The 19104-nt window shown below is 45.2% G+C and overlaps 2 protein-coding genes across 2 annotated transcripts in view; both read left to right on the plus strand.

The window, feature by feature from the left end:
• LOC100445226 (cytospin-A-like) overlaps nucleotides 1-10135 on the plus strand; it is a 109506-nt gene extending 99371 nt beyond the window's left edge. The window contains exon 14 of the transcript XR_010139434.1: nucleotides 10077-10135. The gene's annotated coding sequence lies outside the window, so the exon portion shown is untranslated. The remainder of the gene's footprint in view (nucleotides 1-10076) is intronic.
• A 3533-nt stretch (nucleotides 10136-13668) lies between these two features.
• Nucleotides 13669-19104, plus strand: part of LOC112131855 (probable phospholipid-transporting ATPase IIA) — a 57297-nt gene continuing 51861 nt past the window's right edge. Inside the window, 3 exon segments of the mRNA XM_063722777.1 lie at nucleotides 13669-13776; nucleotides 16876-16956; nucleotides 18540-18615. Of these exon segments, the coding sequence (XP_063578847.1) occupies nucleotides 16939-16956; nucleotides 18540-18615 (94 nt within the window). The 5' untranslated portion in view covers nucleotides 13669-13776; nucleotides 16876-16938.

Consider the following 19104-nt stretch of genomic DNA (forward strand, 5'->3'; position numbering starts at 1 on the left):
ACTTGCTGTGCCAGGGTTCAGGAGTCCTGCTTCCACCTGGGTAGATCCTTTAAGTTCTCAGTAAATGAATCTACATCAGGGAAAATGATAGCACCTACCTTAGAGGGTTGCTGTAAGTGAAGCTCTTATATGGGAAGGGCTCAGCACTGTGCCTTGGGACTTGGCATTGTGGAGAGAGGCCAGGGTGGATGGTATTGAAGCAGGCATTTCTTAAGTGTCAGTGGGTGGATTAATGGAGGTATGAGCCAGGGGTGATGGGAGTCCATCAGAGAGAATCTGGTGATGTCTTTCCAGAAGAGGTGACCTTCATCTTGAGTCTTAGAGGAAGGAAGAGAGCAGGACTGGCTACATGATTTGTGGGACCCAATGCAAATGAACATGTGGGACCCTTATTCAGAAATTATTAAGAATCTCAAGATGGCAGCAGCAGGGCATTAGACCAAGTACGGGACCCTCCTGAACATGGAACTCAGGCCAGGACTCAGATGGCATGCCTTGGTAAAGAGTTCTCCAAAAAGAGCATCAAGTCGAATGCAAAGCTGCAGCCTGTGACAGCTGGGGTGGCAGGCTACAGAACCTCAGGTTCCAATACCAGGTTGCTGTTCCCAATTAGGCTAAGTTTCTTGAGCCTCTCCAGAAAAGACCACACAGGCCAGTGAGAACCTGAGGCTGTGGTTGATTCTGTGTTTCAAGAATTCATATACAGTACAGGCATGCTATAGGAAAAAGGTGGCACTGAGCTGTTTGAAAAACTGCTGTTCAAATTAAGAAGCAGGAGAAAAAATGAAGAAAGGCTACCTGCCATCAGCTAGCCAGGTGCTAGATAAGGTTTAGTCTGTAGTTTCTTTTTGTTCTTTATTTTTGAAATGGGATCTCACTCTGTCACCCAGGCTGGAGTACAGTGGCACAGTCACAGTTCACTGCAGTCTCTACTGTCCAGGCTTAAGTGATTCTCCCACTTCAGCCTCCCAAGTAACTGGGACCATAGTTGCATGTCACTATACCTGGCTAACTTTTTAATTCTTTGTAGAGATGAGGTTGCCCAGGCTGGTCTCGAACTCCTGGGCTCAAGTGATCCTCCTGCCTTGGCTTCCCAAAGTGTTGGGATTACAGGCATGAGCCAACGTGCCCAGCCTAATCTGTAGTCTTCTAGATAGCCCTGTGAAGGTAGCTTTTATGGGTGTGGATGTAGGGAATGAAAAAATTTCTTTCTCTCACTCATTGGTAGGTTCATGGCTGAGGCCCCTATAACAAAAGAGAGGAAAAGCATCCTGTCTGGGATGATGAGCTAGCAAAGGGCAGAGCTGGGATGTGAACCCAGGCTTGTTTACATGTAAAACCTTAGCCTTTAAGTCAAGGTACCTACTATGTGCCAGGAGCTGAGCTCAGCACTTTTGCATATAATATCTCAACAACTGCTACAGTGTTCAGCCTTAATACATATGCTACAGAGGTGCTTTTAAGATTTGAGTCATTTTAAAACATATCTCTGAGTCCAAAGAAACCTATCAGTCTAGCCTCATTGTCAGATGGACAAACTGTTGACAGCCACATGGGGTAGTGCTTTTGGATAAACAAGCATCCCTTTCCTCCTACTTAAAAATTCACATTTAAACATCAGAGACTTAAGAGCAGTTCTTAGACCTTTATGAGTTTTTATGGTTTTAATTATAGAGCTGTCTTCCTAAATTAATAGCATTCAGTGGCACTGGAAATAAAGCCAGAAAGGAGAAGATCTTGGAGATGTAGCAGACCCAGCAAAACTTGGTTTTGTTACTCAAGAGAATTGGGTTGGATTGGAAAAGAATAATTAGTGAAGGAATTATTTCTCTTTATACTTGCCTTCCCCAAACCAAAAGTTTAATGGGGGTGGGGGGTTGCCTCGATTATCACAGGTGGTGAGGGAAATGGGTTTTGCATTTTCACAAGATGAATTCCATGGGTGTTCATACCAGGAATGCTTTCCCAGACTAACTTCTGATCAACGGCTAAGTGAAGCAAGCGGACAATTAGCCTTGAAAGAAGTGCAAACAGAGGCATAATTAACACAATTGCTGATGCTTCTTTCCTGCTGGGGACATCTGGGCAGGCTGACCATAAGTCATAAGCCAAAGGTCTATGCTCTTTTGCATATCTTCAGCTTTCTCCTACATATGTGGTATAAAAAATCGACCTGATTATCTTTCCTTTTCCACTTCTTTTTAGATAGTTGAGCGATGCTCTCTGCTTACTCTTTCTCATTTACAGAATCACCTGTAACCTCAAGGATCTCTTGAGTAACAAGAGACAACAATTTTTTCAGTGTAGCACAAAACCCATGTTGTACCATTATCTAGGATTGCAATTAATGTGACTTAAATTTCAAGACCTAAGAATGCACCTTTTTCTCTTTTGGAGTTGTATGTCATTGTGGTTAATCAGAAGGTATAATAATGTAGGGAAGGTACATTCATTAATGGGGAATTGTTTAGCCAATAATTAACTAAATTGAAACTTTATATTCCTAAACACAAGTACTACTTATGTTTCAAAGTATAAACTCTGTCCAGACATGGAGAACACTAAGATATGCATTATGATTTTTTTTAAAGAAGAGAATGGTATTGATAGACTTTTCAATGTTACTGCAGCAAAACTGCTGCAAAGATCCTTCACTAAGGACCTCAAAGACAATTCAGTGAGCAAAGAATTCCCTTCCCAAATTTCCCTTGTCTAAGATTCAGAGCATCAGCAGGTACGAGTGAGTCTTATTTATAACAGATTTTGCTGAATACTTTTTCATACTGCCTGGTACAGATATAAAGTTGTTTTTTTTTTTTTTTTTGAGATGGAGTTTCACTTTTGTTGCCCAGGCTAGAGTGCAATGGCGCGATCTCGGCTTACCACAACCTCTGCCTTCTGGGTTCAAGCGATTCTCCTGCCTCAGCCTCCCGAGTAGCTGGGATTACAGGCATGCGCCACCATGCCCAGCTAATTTTGTATTTTTAGTAGAGACGGTGTTTCTCCATGTGAGTCAGGCTGGTCTTGAACTCCCGACCACAGGTGATCTGCCTGCTTCAGCCTCCCAAAGTGCTGGGATTACAGGCCTGAGCCACTGCGCCCGGCCCAGATATAAAGTTATTTAAGATCCACAAAGTTCAGATTTTCCTTTCAAAGTACTCAATTTCATTTTAGTACAAGTCATTGGTGAACTGATCTATTGTTTAATTAAAAAAACCAAAAAACACCAAAAACTCAAACTTGCAAATTGCACTGTTATTCCCAAAAGGTATTTATTTCTCCCTGTAAGGGTGTTCGTCTGCGTCATCATTTCTGGGCACCATAAGCCGGCAAGACCATTTATATATTTATTTTAAAAGCCACTGTTGGGTATAAACTTGTTACATTTAAACTGCAGCCTTTTTTTTTTTTTTTTTTTAAGTTCCCACTATTTAAACAAAAGCCCCAGGAAGTGGTAGTGATTATTTATAATAATCCTTTCAACTCTTTGCCTGTTTTCAAATAAGTCTTTTCTTTGGCTTTGGGGAATGCAGACAACTCTATTTGAATATGAAAATTTCAACTTTAAAACTCTGAACTCTGCTGGGTCTGCAGAGGCGTTTTAATGTCAACCCCAGGAAATGTACACATGAAGCAGAATTTACAACTCATCACTGTCACGGTTAGATTAAAGTGTGAGTTAAAGAGTAATACATTAACCAGGGTTAGTGCATGGAGACTGTTGTTAGAGATCTACAAAAGCAATCAATGTCCTGCATGAACAATGAAAAATACAAGTTATAGTTGGAGGTGTTCAGGATCAAAAAATAGGCCCGCACATACTACTGCCCTGGAATTTATTAAAAAATTTTTTTGGTAGGATATTCTGCAGTTTGACTGAATTGTCATTTGCTTGTTTCGACTCAAGGGAAACATCTGGTTTCTCCCTGCAATGTAGACAAACTGCTCTTATTCTGAAGCTGTCATCCATGAAAGGCATGGTTTGGGCTCAATAGGTTTGCTTATGAAAGGCTTGGGGGTCCATCGCTACAGAAATAAACAGCTCTAATAATTGGAAGTTTGTTCCCCGTTATAAACTCTGATTGAGAGACGACTTGGGTGAAGTGGCGAAAGCTGAAAGGGATAGATTTATTAGAAGACTTTCAATGATTTAGGATGTGGCAGGCAGAGAATTTTCCGCTTAACTTTTGCAAAAATCTCTTACCTTTTGTAGAATTTCTGCAAATGCGTTTAAAAATCTTAGAGCCTCGATATTGGAGATGGGGTGTTACAGGAGAAGTTCAGAGTTCTGTGGCCTCGGTTCTTAGGACAGGGCCAGGTTTTCCTGTGCACTTGATGAAGAAGATATTATTGGGTGTTTTTACTTCACTTCTGGACCAGCTACATAATTTGTGGGAACCAGTGAAAAATGAAAATTGCGGTGGGAGGTGGGGTTGTTCAAAAAGTATTAAGATCAGGTGGTTAGATCTTGAGTTTAAAAAAACACAAAACTGACCAAGAATTTTAAGACATTAACAGTGAAGCATCACCCAAGCTGGGAGCTCTGTGTATTGGTCCTTTTTCCATCTTAGGAGTCTCTGGGGAAGATGAGACCAAAACAAAACAACAACAACAACAAAAAAACCAAGGAGCGCTTGGGAAGTGTGCCTGCCGGAGGCCTGTTGGGAGGGCATTTTGTTTCCTGTCAGATCAACGGTAGGGAGAGTTCCTGCCCTTTTTTGAGATTGGTAACAATTGCTATCAATGTGCTGTTTTTTCTTTCTCCTGTTACTTTCTTAGGAAGACAAGAACCTTTCTGTCAGGTTGCTTCTCCGTATCTTGTTCTTCCCCTTTTTTGCAACAATGTTCGTAAAAGACTCAGAACAGTGGTTGCTGTGAAGTTAGAAAAATCATGTGTTTTGAGCCCTTTCCACACCCTTGCCAATTTTTTCATTCTGGGAGTCAGTTCTGACCACTGAATGCCCAGTGATTCCTCACTTCTGACTTTGGTCTCTCTTTTCTCCCTCTTTCTCCCTACCAACTTGAGAGCTCCATTAGAGAGGGACATTTTAGTCAAATACTGACAGCCAAGCCTAGGGCCTGGCTGGTGGAAAACTCCTAGTAAATATGGGAATATAAATAACAGTATCTGTTTTTTTATTTCTTTTCTTGCTGCTTTTTCTCCTTTTCATTCTGGTTTTATTTGTATTTTCTCTCATTACATGCACACACACACGCACACACACACACACACCATGAAGCATGAAGTCCCAAACTATGTACCTACAGATATTTAATTTTTTTTTTGAGACAGAGTCTCGCACTGTCGCCCGGGCTGTGGCACGGTCTTTGCTCACTGCAACTTCCGCCTTTGCAGGTTCAAGCGATTCTCCTGCCTCAGCCTCCTAAGTAGCTGGGATTACAGGCGCCTGCCACCATGCCCGGCTAATTTTGTATATTTTGAGTGGAGACGGGGTTTCACTATGTTGGCCGGGCTGATATCGCACGCCTGACCTCATGATCCACCCGCCTCGGCCTCCCAAAGTGCTGGGATTACAGGTGTGAGCCACCACGCCTGGCCTAATTTAACTTTTTTTAAAAAATAGAGACAGGGTTTTGCCATGCTGCCCAGGCTGGTCTCAAACTCCTGGGCTCAAGCAATCCACCCGCCTTGGCCTCCCAAAGTGCTAGGATTGGGAGCCACTGTGCCCAGCCAGACTACATGTTTTTGATCACCAAAAGAACAGGCAACATGGGGCAAATTGACAGCACTCTGCAGTGGCTCAACAGAAGGGGAGAGTCTGGGAATCTGTGTTTGTTCAAGCTGCAGATCTGAGGCTCATCCCCCAAAACACTGCAATGCTAATGAATGGCCGTGGCTAAAAATCCCAAGTGACCTCATGATGGTGTGGCTCCTGCTTCCTCCCTTAGAGGTGGAGCAAGAGCCCTGTTGGCTGACGGACAGTTGGGTACAGTAGGTGTGTTTGCATGAAGGATTGGCCTGCTGGGGTTACTCAGAAACTGCTCTGCAAACACAGAGGATTAAAGGGGTTTTTGTTGAGGCAGAACAGATGCACAGAGAGAGACAGAGTTCAAATGAATGGATCATAAATCAGGACTCACTTGCAGAAGGGAAAAATCTGGGTCTGGTCACTTAAAACTTTGAGCTAATTTTAATTATTTTTTTTTCTTCTTAGGAAAGCAACCTTATGCTTAATGGAAAAACAATTCATGTGAAAAATTTGGAAAATATATGTGCCAGAGAAAGCCCTGCCGATCCTTTTAGTAGAATCTCCCTGATTTTGTCCTCTGTCCTGCTAACGTACACACATGTACATAGGCGATTATTATTTAATAAGAATGAAAACATATGCTCTTCTATGAGTTAGATTTTAAGAGGGAACCTGTAACTAGAGCTTGAAGATCTGAACCCAGGTGTGATCATTTGGGCCAGGCCAGCAGCATAAATTTTAGTAATAAAACCAAAGACAATGTGTAAATTTATGTTTGGGAAAGTTGGGGCAAGCTCAGGTGAAGGAAAAGTTCATTGGCGCTGAGGGCCATATTGAATTTACGGTCTTCTTTCAAGTAATACCTTCCTGAGCTCCCAGAAAAATGACACGTCTGTGTCTGTTTTCCCTTTTGCCCCCTAGTGGAGCAAGAAGAGTGGTTCAGGCCATGAAATCGTTCTGCCAGTTAGACCCTCTCTTTACCCATTTCTCTCTTTCTTTCGCTCCCTGTTTTCTTTTTTTTTGAGACAGAGTTTCGATCTTGTTGCCCAGGTTGGAGTGCAATGGTGCGAACTGGGCTCACTGCAACCTCCGCCTCCCGGCTTCAAGCGATTCTCCTGCTTCAGCCTCACGAGTAGCTGGGATTACAGGCATGTGCCACCACATCCGGCTAATATTAGTAGAGATGGAGTTTCTCCATGTTGGTGAGGCTGGTCTCAAACTCCTGACCTCAGGTGATCCACCCACCTCGGCCTCCCAAAGTGCTGAGATTACAGGTGTGAGCCACCACGCCCGGCGCTGTTTCTCTCTCTCTCTCTCTTTTTTTGAGGCAGGGTCTTGTTCTTTTGCCTAGGCTGCAGTACAGTGGCACAATCTCGGCTCACAGCAGCCTTGACCGCCTGGGCTCAAGCATTCCTCCCACCTCAGTCTCCCAAGTAGCTGGGACTACAGGCGCACATCACTACACCTGGCTAACTTTTGTGTTTGTTGTAGAGACAGGGTCTTGCCACATTGCCTAAGCTGGTCTTGAACTAATAGGCTCAAGCGATCCACCTGTCTCAGCCTCCCAAAGTGCTGAGATTACAGGTGTGAGTCACTGCGTCTGGCCTCTTTACCCATTTCTAATCATCTGCTTGGATGTTCTCCAGTTTCTCTGTAAATGTATTGACCAAAGCCCAAGACGTAATGAAAGGAGGCCAGTGGATCTCTCTCTAGCAGGCCAGGGCTCCGGTCATTGGATTGAGTTTAGCATCACATTTTATGAAAATGAGGTACCATTAGATGCTAGATGCTCACTTAGTAGGGTGAAATACTCACACTAGGAGAGTCCAGAAGTCTTACCAGCAATCGAGGGTTAGTTCAGCTTGCCATTGTTAGTTGGGTGCTTTCTAGAAGTCAGTAGTGTTGGCCGGGCGTGGTGGCTCATGCCTGTAATCCCTGCACTTTGGAAGGCTGAGGCGGGTGGATCACGAGGTCAGGAGTTCGAGAACAGCCTGGCCAATATGGTGAAACCCCGTCTCTACTAAAACTACAAAAATTAGCCAGTCGTGGTGGTGGGTGCCTGTAGTCCCAGCTACTCTGGAGGCTGAGGCAGAAGAATCGCTTGAATCCAGGAGGTGGAGGTTGCAGTGAGCCGAGGAGATCATGCCACTGCACTCCAGCCTGGGTAACAGAGCGAGACTCCGTCTAAAAAAGAAAAAAAAAGAAGTCAGTAGTGTTTATATCAGACCTTTTGATGCCAGTTCTACTTATTGTTTAATGACAAGATTTAACGACATACAAAAATTAGTTAAAAACAAACCTTATGGAACTGATTAAAGAGAGTTGTTTCAATAGGAAAACATTGGAATGCTCTGAAAAATCTCAATGGTAGTGAAATACTTAAAAAATAAATGATATTAAATTATATTAAAATGTAAAATATGTGAGACACTAAAAATCTAGAGTTGTGCACTTATATTATTTCGTGTCTTTTAAGTCTTTAAGTTCTTTTTTTTTTTTTTTTTTTTTTTTGAGATGGAGTTTTGCTTGTGTTGCCCAGGCTGGAGTGCAAGGGTGAGATCTTGGCTCACTGCAACCTCCACCTCCCGGGTTCAAGTGTTTCTCCTGCCTCAGTAGCTGAGATTACACGTCCCTGTCACCATGCCTGGCTAAGTTTTGTATTTTTAGTAGAGACAATATTTCACCATGTTGGCCAGGCTGGTCTTGAACTCCTGACCTCAGGTGATCTACCTGCCTCGGCCTCCCAAAGTGCTGGGATTACAGACGTGGGGAGCCACCGTGGTGCCCGGCCTGTAATTACTTTTTATCTCTCTCTTAGCTGAACATTTGTAAGTTACATGGGCTTGTTACAAGATAGCAGCATCATAAAGATTTTGTGGTGTTGCTCCCATATGTGAATTTCACCTATCACCAGAATAAATTCTCTCTTCCTCTCTGGGCTCACTCATGGTGTGGGGCCACCTGGCCCCAACTGGCCCCTTCCACTTTGATCTCTCGCTATTCCCTGCTTTCCTGATGCTTCATGTCTTGCTGAGGGAGTTCTGGCCTTTGGCTGTGTGCATGCTGTTAGCTTATTCACCTGTCCCATTTTCTCACATCTCAGGGTGCCTTTTGTCAGTTACTGGTAAACACAGTGTCCTTCGTCTGTCTAATTCTGGCCTCAGCTCTCCGACAGAGAGTTTGTTGACAGCCACCCCTCTGATTCTCCAACCCCTTTCATCCATTATTTGTTTATTGCCTCCTCCCCTCCACTGGAATTGAGTTTCACGTATCCCCAGCCCTTAGAACGCCTGGCATACAGCAGGTGTTCAGTAAATGCTGTCTGGCTGTTGAGACAGGGTCTCACTGTTGCCCAGGCTGGAGTGACATGATCACGGCTCACTGCAGCCTCTATCTCCTGGGCACAAGCGATCCTCCCACACATCAGCCTCTCGAATAGCCGGGACTACAGGCATGTGCCAACACACCCAGCTAATTTTTATATTTTTGGTAGAGACAGGGTTTTGACATGTGGCCAGGCTGGTTTGGAACTCCTGGGCTCAAGCCATCTGCCTGCTTCGGCCTTCCAAAGTCCTGGGACTACAGATGTGAGCCACTGTGCCTGGCCCAGTCATGTTTTTTGGGTTGAATGGAACTCACTGCTTTTATTCTGTACTCTGGAGTCAGATGCAGATGTGAATCCCAGCACTGGCTTGTTCTAACTCTGAGACTTTGGGGGAAGGTGGGACATCCTGAGTCTCCTTTCCTTGTCTGAAAGCTGGAGATGGAACTACCTTCTTCTGAGGGCTATTGTGAAGCTTAAATGAAACCATCAAGATCTGTACAGTTCTGAGCACAGAATTAGCATTTAATGTTAGCTTTTACTGTTTATCTAAACATCCAGCAAAAATTATATAGTCTGATCATAATCCTATAAATCAAAGCATATAGCAGTTATAAATTAAAAAGTAAATCAGTCATTTGGAATTAGTTAGCTTCTTTCTTTTTGGTGGTGGTGAAAATTAAGACTTTTTTCCCCCAGTACTTTGCATCTAAGTCACTGTTAAGTGGTGTTGAAAATTAAGACTTTTTTCCCCCAGTACTTTCCATCTAAGTCACTCTGAAGGCAAATAAATGATCTTTCATGAAGGGCTTAAGTTATTCCAGTGCCCCATGAAGTGGGCATTTATTTCTGCAACGGCCTCTGCAGCGGTTGAGCCCTTTCCTGGAGAGGCAGGAAATAACGGTGCTGGAGTCACTGGCAGCCGTGTGTGGGAGCATGTACTTCTGGGTGTATTGTGTGTTTGCAGGCTGGGCACTCTGTAAAGACATGTTGAATTGAAATGAATTAAGATGGTGATGTATCTTGAACCTGTTGCTTTGCAGGCACAGTGAAGGTGAAGAGTTCTAACATCCAAGTTGGAGACCTTATCATCGTTGAAAAGGTGAGCAGAATCTAGAAGCTTGTGTGTGAATACCACTTCATGGGTCCTAACGTGTCATTTGTGTATCTGGTAGACGAAGTGAGTGATGCATTTTGGGATTCTATCCAAAAACTTTGCCTGGGGAGGAAAATCTCTTTCCTGTGAGACACACACACACATACACACACCCACACACACACACACACACACACACATATTTTTTCAAGGTTTATATGTGTTGGTTAGCCAGAAATCCTGCTTACAAATACAAGTTTTGATTTCCTGTTCGATGTGCTTATTATTTTGGGATAAAAAATATCATAAAATCTTTCCTAGAAGTCTGCTTACTACATAGACACTTAAAATATTTATCTAATTTACCTTTTGAGCCATTTAGCTTGCATTTCCTGACTTAACCATTGTGCTTGTCTATTATTTTATGGGGAGCAGGAGTTAAGTGTAACTTGAGAACAGTAAAAAGACCAAAAATACATTTTAAAAAATAGCCGTGTCAGTATGTTTGTTACTTTAGCAAACACTCATATCTTTTTCTAGTGTGTATATTTGGAAGGTATTGGATTTTGGGGGGTGGCTCTGGAGAGGCTTGGAATAATATTTGATCAGAAAAGGGTTGTGTCTTAACTTGTTTCTGTAGAAATTGAGCTATGCTCTTTTAAAAGGATTAAATCCAAGAACTCAGAGCTGCTTTAAGGTAAAGTGAAACTCTTTTGGGTGGCAGCTCAGAAGAACCACACAACCCCCTCTATGTTATCACATACTTTTCTGTTCATAATTAAATGGGGGCTACTGGCTCCCCGCACCCCCCTAGTTTTTTTGAGAATGGCTTTTGTTGCTTCTTACTACTTTCCTTGCTTGTTAAAATCCACTAAAAGCCAAACATCAAGCTGGGAAGTTGGTAGAAGCAGAAAGCGAGAGCGGCGGGTCTGTCTTGAGTCTCAGCAGACAGACTGGAAGAGAGCCAGCTGGGGAGGCAGGCCTTTGGGATTTGGGGAGGTAATGGTTGAATGTGCCAGAAAACTAGAAGCTCTCTTTCCAAGATAAGATTTTGATAGGGGATTAGTAAAGTAGCAGCAGTGTGCAAGATTTTTCAGATTCAAAACAAAATAAATCCCCAAATCTGTCTTTGACAAAGGCAGAAACGTAAAAGAGGCTGTGAGTTTCAGTCCCACCCCCCCTCCCCGCTGCCCAGCACATGGTCATTCATTCACAGTAACAGTCTTTCTTTTCGTAACACAGAACCAGCGGGTCTCTGCCGACATGATCTTCCTGAGGACATCAGAAAAAAATGGTAAACATCTGAGATCAATTTGGAAAATAACCATTAACCTTTCAGTGGTAATTTGGCAGAATAATCATTTGAAAATGTCACAAAGTAGATTATCATTTTGGAGCCATGGAGGGAAATCAAAAGCATCTTTTTAAATAGACCATTCTTTTAAAACAGTGTTGTTGGTGTTTTAAAAGTCAATAGATTGTGATCATTAAAAAATACAGTTTGTGGAACACCGGCTGACTCACAGCTGGTAAAGTCACGCGTACAGTGGCCTTGGATTTCCTCTCCGGGCTGTTAAGCTCAACCTCAGGAGTTGGGACGAGGAAGTGTCTCTACCATGTAGAAGTAAACAGAAATCCTCTCTCTTCTAAGCTGATACCAGCAGATGTGTCATGAGTGGGGGCAGTACAGAAACTGGGGAGAGGTGGGCGTCTTTTCTGCCCTTTGTTCATGAGTTGGGGGACCTTGCCCATAGCACCTATTGATTTATTTGTTGTAGCCTGAGTTTGCGGGGTGGGAATCTCTGAAGTCTCCTACAAGGCCCTTAACTCCTTGCGGTTGTTCCCTAGGGTGGCAGCTGCCGTTGCCTGCCCACCCTATCAGTCTACTAAAATTGCCTTAGTTTTTTTTTTTTTTTTTTCCTTGAGACCGGGTCTTGCTCTGTCGCCCAGGCTGGAGTGTAGTGGTACGATCTCGGCTTACCTCAACCTCTGCCTCCTGGGTTCAAGCCATTCTCCTGCTTCAGCCTCCTGTGCACCACCATGCCCGGCTAATTTTTGTATTTTTAGTAGAGACGGGGTTTCACTGTGTTGGCCAGGCTAGTCTTGAACTCCTGACTTCAAGTGATCCCATTGGCCTCCCAAAGTGCTGGAATTACAGGTGTGAGCCGCCACAGCTGGCCAAAATGGCCTTACTTTTAATTTTTGTTATTTAAGCTGTTCTGAGGAAATAAGGCTGTTTTTCTCTTATCTGGCATGATCGGAGGTTTTTGAACACGTGAAAAAGTTACATTTGTATTCCTTTGAGGATGCTGCAATGTATTTCATTATGAATAGAATTAAAGTACAAGTAAAATTTTATACTAATATGTAATCAGGACAGGAGGTAAAAGGCACTAGATTAAAACAGCCTTTGAAAAACTGCAGCTTTGTCTTTAAATTCGTTCTTGTGCGCTATTTAGTGAAAACAGAGCATTATGGAGTAGGGCCTCTGACATGCTCTTTTTTTCTTGAAAAAAAAAAAACCAAAAACACCAAAATTATGAGTGTTCTACTTTAATAGTTCTCAAAGACTGAACTGCAGTGTCAGTGAATGGAGTATGTTCTGTGTCTGATGGAGTATACAGCTGACTACTTGCATGGATCTGTATGTCAGACTGAAAGATACACCTGAAATATGCCAGCCCATAATGACCTAGTGCTTGCCTGGATCGATCAGTCCTGTTCTGAACTCTGTGTACGAATCAGCTCTTTAATTGTCACAGCGTCTCTACAGGGTCAGTGCTGTTCCTATCTCTACTTTTACACACAAGGAAACTGAGGCTCAGAGAGGATAGGCAACTCTCAGGGCACAAAGCTATTACGTGGCAGAGCCTGGACCCGCACTCAGGTGGTTTGGGTCCTGAGAAGGTGCTGGCGATGCCTGGTCAGACGGTTCGGAATGCTGGTCACCCTGTGCTCGTCCCCGTTCTATCTCCCCATTGAATCTTTACAGCAAGCTTGCGAAGTCTATGTTTCTCCACATTTTACAGACACTAAAGCTTGACAAGTCCAAGAAACTAGCTGGGGATTCCACTCAGAGAGAGTGGCAGAGTGAGGATTTGAACTCTGAGCTTTCTGACCCCCGAGCTTATTATGGAAGAAATGGGAGATAGGATATGTATTTTCCCTTGTGGTCTCTGGCTATTGGTTGGCTGTTTTTATAAGGACCAGAGCAGACGCTGCCCAGAGCTGCCGAGGGAAGGGTGCTTGAGGTGCAGGTGATGGCACCCGACTTCCTTCCACAGGGTCATGCTTCTTGCGGACGGATCAGCTGGATGGGGAGACGGACTGGAAGCTGCGGCTTCCCGTGGCCTGCATGCAGAGGCTCCCCACGGCCGCCATGAGTAGCTTTCCCTGCAGAAGCCCATGCGGGCAACCTGTCTTAGCAGGGTTCTCAAACCCAGATACCTTGGGGGCCGTCCCTTGGCATGGGATGGCAACTGTGAAGTGGGGCCGGTAGGGGAGCATGGGGTCCTGGAGCGCCCCTGGGACTAGTTGGCTTCCCTGACATGGCCAAAAGCAGACCCTGAGTGCGGGGAGTGAGCTCTCCCGCGGGAAGCTGAAAACCATAAGGAGCCTTGCCAAGGGGCCTCACCAAAATTGAAAAGGTAAGCCAGAGCATGTCACTCCTCTGCTCAAAACCTACGAAGGTAGGCCAGGGCTCAGCAGCATGCACCTGTAGTCCCAGCTTCTCAAGAGGCTGAGTCGGGAGGATTGCTTAAGCCTGTGGGTTCGAGGCTGCAGTGAGCCATGATTGTGCCTGGGAATAGCAACTGCACTCCAGCCTGGTCAGCGTAGTGACACCTGTATCTAATAAAAGTAATAACCATAAAAAAAAAAAAAACCCTCCAAAGATTTCTTACCTTACTGAGAATCAGTTCTGCGGTGCTTGCTGTCGTCTTCAGTTCCTTCCCATTTGTCTCTCTGCTGAGGCTCCGACCTCAGTGCCTGACCCTCTCTCCTCTGCCTGCCAGCCTGTCGGGTCTGTCATTCTGTCCCTGGATGTTTACTGTTGCCATTTGCTCCACTGGGAGCCCTCTGATCCCTGGCGAATCTGCCTGGCAGGGCATCTGCACACTCCACTGAGTTTTTGCTCACGAGTCTCCTTATCGGAGAGGCTCTTTCTGCCCACCTCTCCCTGCATCCCTGCTTCACTCACTTCCAGGCAGTGTCCCTGCGGGTGGGTTCTGCCTGTTGTGTTCTCTGCCGTATCCCCAGTGTGTATGACGGGGTGCAGGTCCTCGCTGAGAGGATGGCCACAGTAGTTGGCCATGTGTAACTTCAGTGCCCAGTGAGTGGCATGCCCCACTGTGGTCTGGAAGGATGAAGTGGAACACAGAAGTTTCCCTGTGCTCACGTCACATGGATCGAAGCCACTCCTTACTGTGTCCCCTGAGGGAGGAGGAAAGTTCCATATCTTGGCGGGATTGACATAACAAGAAATGTAGCCACTCTATGAATGATTTTTCATGGCTAATAAAAAGTGAAATAACACCATTATTACTGTTAATTTTAAACCGGGAATTTTATTTTATTATTTATTTATTTATGAGATGGAATCTTTATCTGTCACCCAGGCTGGAGTGCAGTGGCATGATCTTGGCTCACTGCAACCTCCCTCCACCTCCTGAGTTCAAGCAATTTTCCTGCCTCAGCCTCCTGAGTAGCTGGGATTACAGGCACCCGCCATCACGCCTGGCTAATATTTGTATTTTTAGTAGAGACACGGTTTCACCGTGTTGGCCAGGCTGGTCTCAAACTCCTGGCCTCAATTGATCCACCCGCCTCAGCTTCCCAAAGTGCTGGGGTTACAGGCATGAGCCATCACCTCCCAGGGGCTCTCCAGGACCCCACGCTCCCCCTCCGGCCCCACTTCACATGATGGTGACTGCTACAAGTCCCCAGGGGCTCCTAGCCAGTAGTTAGAAACTCACTGTTCTAACAGTGACTGCTGCTCCCCCTGACTACCTGTCTTACGCCACTTCACATATGCTGCTTTGAAATGTAGTTTTTGCCAAGAGCTTTCACTTTTGGGCTTTCTTATCACCTAAGGTTGACTTCTTGTTTGCTTTTTAAAAAATTGCGCTAAAAGACACATAACATAAAATCTACCATCGTAACCGTTTTTAAGTGTACAGCTCAGTGGCATGAAGTCCATTGACCTTGTTATGCAGGCATCAGCCGTGTTCATCTTCGGAACTTTTTTCATCTTTCAAAACTGGAACTCTGGACTCATTAAGCAGTAACTTCATTCCCCCCTCGGCCCAGCCCCTGGCAAGCATCTTTCTGTTTTCTGTCTCTATGAATTAAACTACTCTAAGTTCCTCCTGTAAGTGGAATCACCTAGTTTTTGTCTTTTTGTGACCGGTTTATTTCACTTAGCATAATGTCTTCAAGGTTCATCCGTATTGTAGCATGTGTCAGAACTTCTTCCTTTTTAAGGCTGAGTAATATTCCATTGTATGGACAGACCACACTTTGTTTATCCATTCATCCACTGATGCTTGTTTGAGTTGCTTCCACTTCTTGTTTGTTGTGAATAATGCTGCTACGTACATGGGTGGACAGATGATCACTTCAAGTCCCTGCTTTCAGTTCTTTTGGGTATATAGTCGGAGGTGGAATTGCTGGATTATTGGTAGTTTTCTGATTAATTTTTTGAGGAAGTGCTGTTTCCATAGCTGCTGCACCATCTTGCATTCCCAGCAACAGTGCACAGGGCCTCCAGATTCTCCACATCTTCATCACACTTGTTTTTGTTTTGATAGCAGCCATCCTTACGGGTGGGAGGCGTTCTTACTTTTTTCAGCTCTTCCCAGAGGTTTATACAGAGTAGATGCCCAGTAACCATTTGTTGAATGAGTATTTTCTTTTCTTTTTTGAGATGGAGTCTCGCTCTGTCGCTCAGGCTGGAGTGCAGTGGCGCGATCTCAGCTTACTGCAACCTTCACCTCCCGGGTTCAAGCGATTCTCCTGCCTCAGCGTCCTGAGTAGCTGCGATTACAGGCACACACCACCATGCCCGGCTAATTTTTTTTTTTTTTTTTTTTTTTTTTTTTGAGACAGAGTCTTGCTCTGTCGCCCAGGCTGGAGTGCAGTGGCGCGATCTCGGCTCACTGCAAGCTCCGCCTCCCGGGTTCACGCCATTCTCCTGCCTCAGCCTCCCAAGTAGCTGGGACTACAGGTGCCCGCCACCACACCCGGCTAATTTTTTTGTATTTTTAGTAGAGATGGGGTTTCAACAAGTTGGCCATGCTGGTCTCAAACTCCTGGCCTCAAGTGAGCCGCCCATTTCGGCCTCCCAAAGTGCTGGGATTACAGGCATGAGCCACTGCACCTGGCCTGAATGAGTGTTTTCAATGGTACAAACAAGTCTTGCAAGCCAGAATTTAGCAGAGGAGGATCTGCCACTTTCCAGGGTATTTGTAGGTGTGTAGCATCACCCCATCAAGTCTGGAAAGTGCTGAGTAAACAGAAACACGGGGTCTTCACTGTAGAGTCTGTCAGGGTGCCTTGAGATACTGTATGCAGCGACTCCTCAACTTACTTAACAGAGGACTTTCCTCTTCTTTCCACCTTCCCTGTAATTTTGAGGGGCCATTTGCTGTGTGTGGGAAATATAGTTGCTTTGGAAACATAGTGGATGCCTCCTGAAGTCTTGCATTGTGAACTGACTTTGACTCCCAAATGTGACTTCTGTTGAACAGGACCTTCCTCAGATTCGATCGTATGTGTATGCAGAAGAGCCAAATATTGACATTCACAACTTCATGGGAACTTTTACCCGAGTAAGTGAGTTTCCTTCACACCGGGTCCGGGAGTGTGTAAGGGATGAAGGCCGAGAAGTACTGACAGTTCTTTGTCAGGAAGTAGTTTTATGCCGGGTGGGGACATAAAGAAGGCACCACCTTGAAAGCCAGCATATTGTTTCTCAGTAAGGTCGGCAAAACTGGAATTTTCTCCCGGCCTTGGAACAGCTTGACTGACCCGACAACTTAGAGCAAGCATTTGCTGTAATTCATGTGAACGCTGGCATCTGAAATAGTTTTTCTTTCTCTGTCCTTCAGATGGATCTGTGTCCTCTGTTGTTTTTTTTTGAGACGGAGTCTCGCTCTGTCGCCCAGGCTGGAGTGCAGCGGCACGATCTCGGCTCACTGCAAGCTCCGCCTCCCGGGTTCACGCCATTCTCCTGCCTCAGCCTCCCAAGTAGCTGGGACTACAGGCGCCCGCCATCACGCCCGGCTAATTTTTTGTATTTTTAGTAGAGACAGGTTTTCACCATGTTAGCCATGATGGTCTCGATCCCCTGACCTTGTGATCCACCCGCCTCAGCCTCCCAAAGTGCTGGGATTACAGGCATGAGCCGCCGTACCTGGCCTTTTTTTTTTTTTTTTTTTTTTTTGAGACAGTCTCCTCCTGTCGCCTAGGCTGGAGTGCAGTGGTGCGATCTCGGCTCGTTGGAACCTCTGCCTCCCAGGTTCAAGTGATTCTCCTGTCTAAGCTTCCTGAGTAGCTGGGATTACAGGCGTGCATCACCACGCCTGGCTAATTTTTTGTATTTTTAGTAGAGACGGGGTTTCACCATGTTGGCCAGGCTAGTCTTGAACTCCTGACCTCAGGTGATCCACCCACCTTGACCTCCCAAAGTGCTGGGATTACAGGTGTGAGCTACCGCACCTGACTTTGTCCTCTTTTATTCATACAAGTCGTATCTGCCATTTTCATAATTTTTAAGCCCCTTCCACATCTTTCAGAAGAGAAATTTAATTTGGATTTAATTTGTTTTAGGAGGCCTGGCGTGGTGGCTCACACCTGTAATCCCAGCACTTTGGGAGGCTGAGGTGAGCGGATCTCCTGAGGTCAGGAGAATTGCTTGAACCTGGGAGGTGGAGGTTGCAGTAAGCCAGGATCGCGCCACTGCACTCCAGCCTGGGCGGCAGAGCAAGACTCCGTCTCAAAAAAAAAAAAATTATTTTAGGAATATGGGTCAACAGGTTTCTAGAACCCACATTACATTGTCCACATTCTCTTTCTATAAGACACAAACAAAGCTGGCCTGCAGACAGCCTGACTGGTTTGCTTTTATGTTTTGATTCTTACCTCATAAAATATTTTTCAGTGCTAAGAGGCCTGCGCTTCTTAAATCACAGGCCAACTTTTTCACGTATTTCTGTGGGAGATGAAAACCCCAAGGGCAGTAGTGGAAGAGCTCGGCCCTCCCCTTGTGGTGGAGCCGTCGGCTTCCAAACTGGGCCTCCAGTTTCATCAGGGGGAGCCTCTCTTTCTGTCTCGAGCGGACCAGGCTAGAAGCAGCCTGTGGATTCTGGGGAAGCTTTGGGGGGTGAACGTGTGTCCGTTTGGTCTTTTCCAGGAAGACAGCGACCCCCCGATCAGCGAGAGCCTGAGCATAGAGAACACGCTGTGGGCTGGCACTGTGGTCGCATCAGGTGAGGCGCCATTTTGAGGAATGTGGTAGCAATTTGAAAAGGAAAGAAAATCCTTTTGTAATTAGAATAATCATCTGTCAGTTGGAAAAATGAGTGCTCAGTCAAATGGCATTTTCCACTTGTTCCGACACCTCCAGGGAATTAAACTGACATCTAATTGCAGCTGGGACACTTAGAGACACCTGGAGGAGAAGCCAGCGTGGCCTGTGGACCTTTCTGCAGCGTCCATGCTGGGAATAGCTCTGATTGCCTCTTCAGATTGACATTCTAATCTGTACCACAGCGGGAGGCAGCCTGGATGTTCTGGCTGGAGGTTGTGTTTGCAGGGTATGTCGCGCTGGGACTGCCAGCACCGGAGCCCTAGGAAAGGGCATGGGCTTGAGCTGGAGCTTCTGTGTTTAAACACCAAGAGGAAGTGGATGTTGGTGCCTTTCTTTTTCTTTTTCTCTTTTTTTTTCTTTTCTCTTTTTTTGAGACAAGGTCTTACTC

Source organism: Pongo abelii, chromosome 23 (assembly GCF_028885655.2).
Source record: "Pongo abelii isolate AG06213 chromosome 23, NHGRI_mPonAbe1-v2.0_pri, whole genome shotgun sequence".
NCBI lineage: Eukaryota > Metazoa > Chordata > Mammalia > Primates > Hominidae > Pongo > Pongo abelii.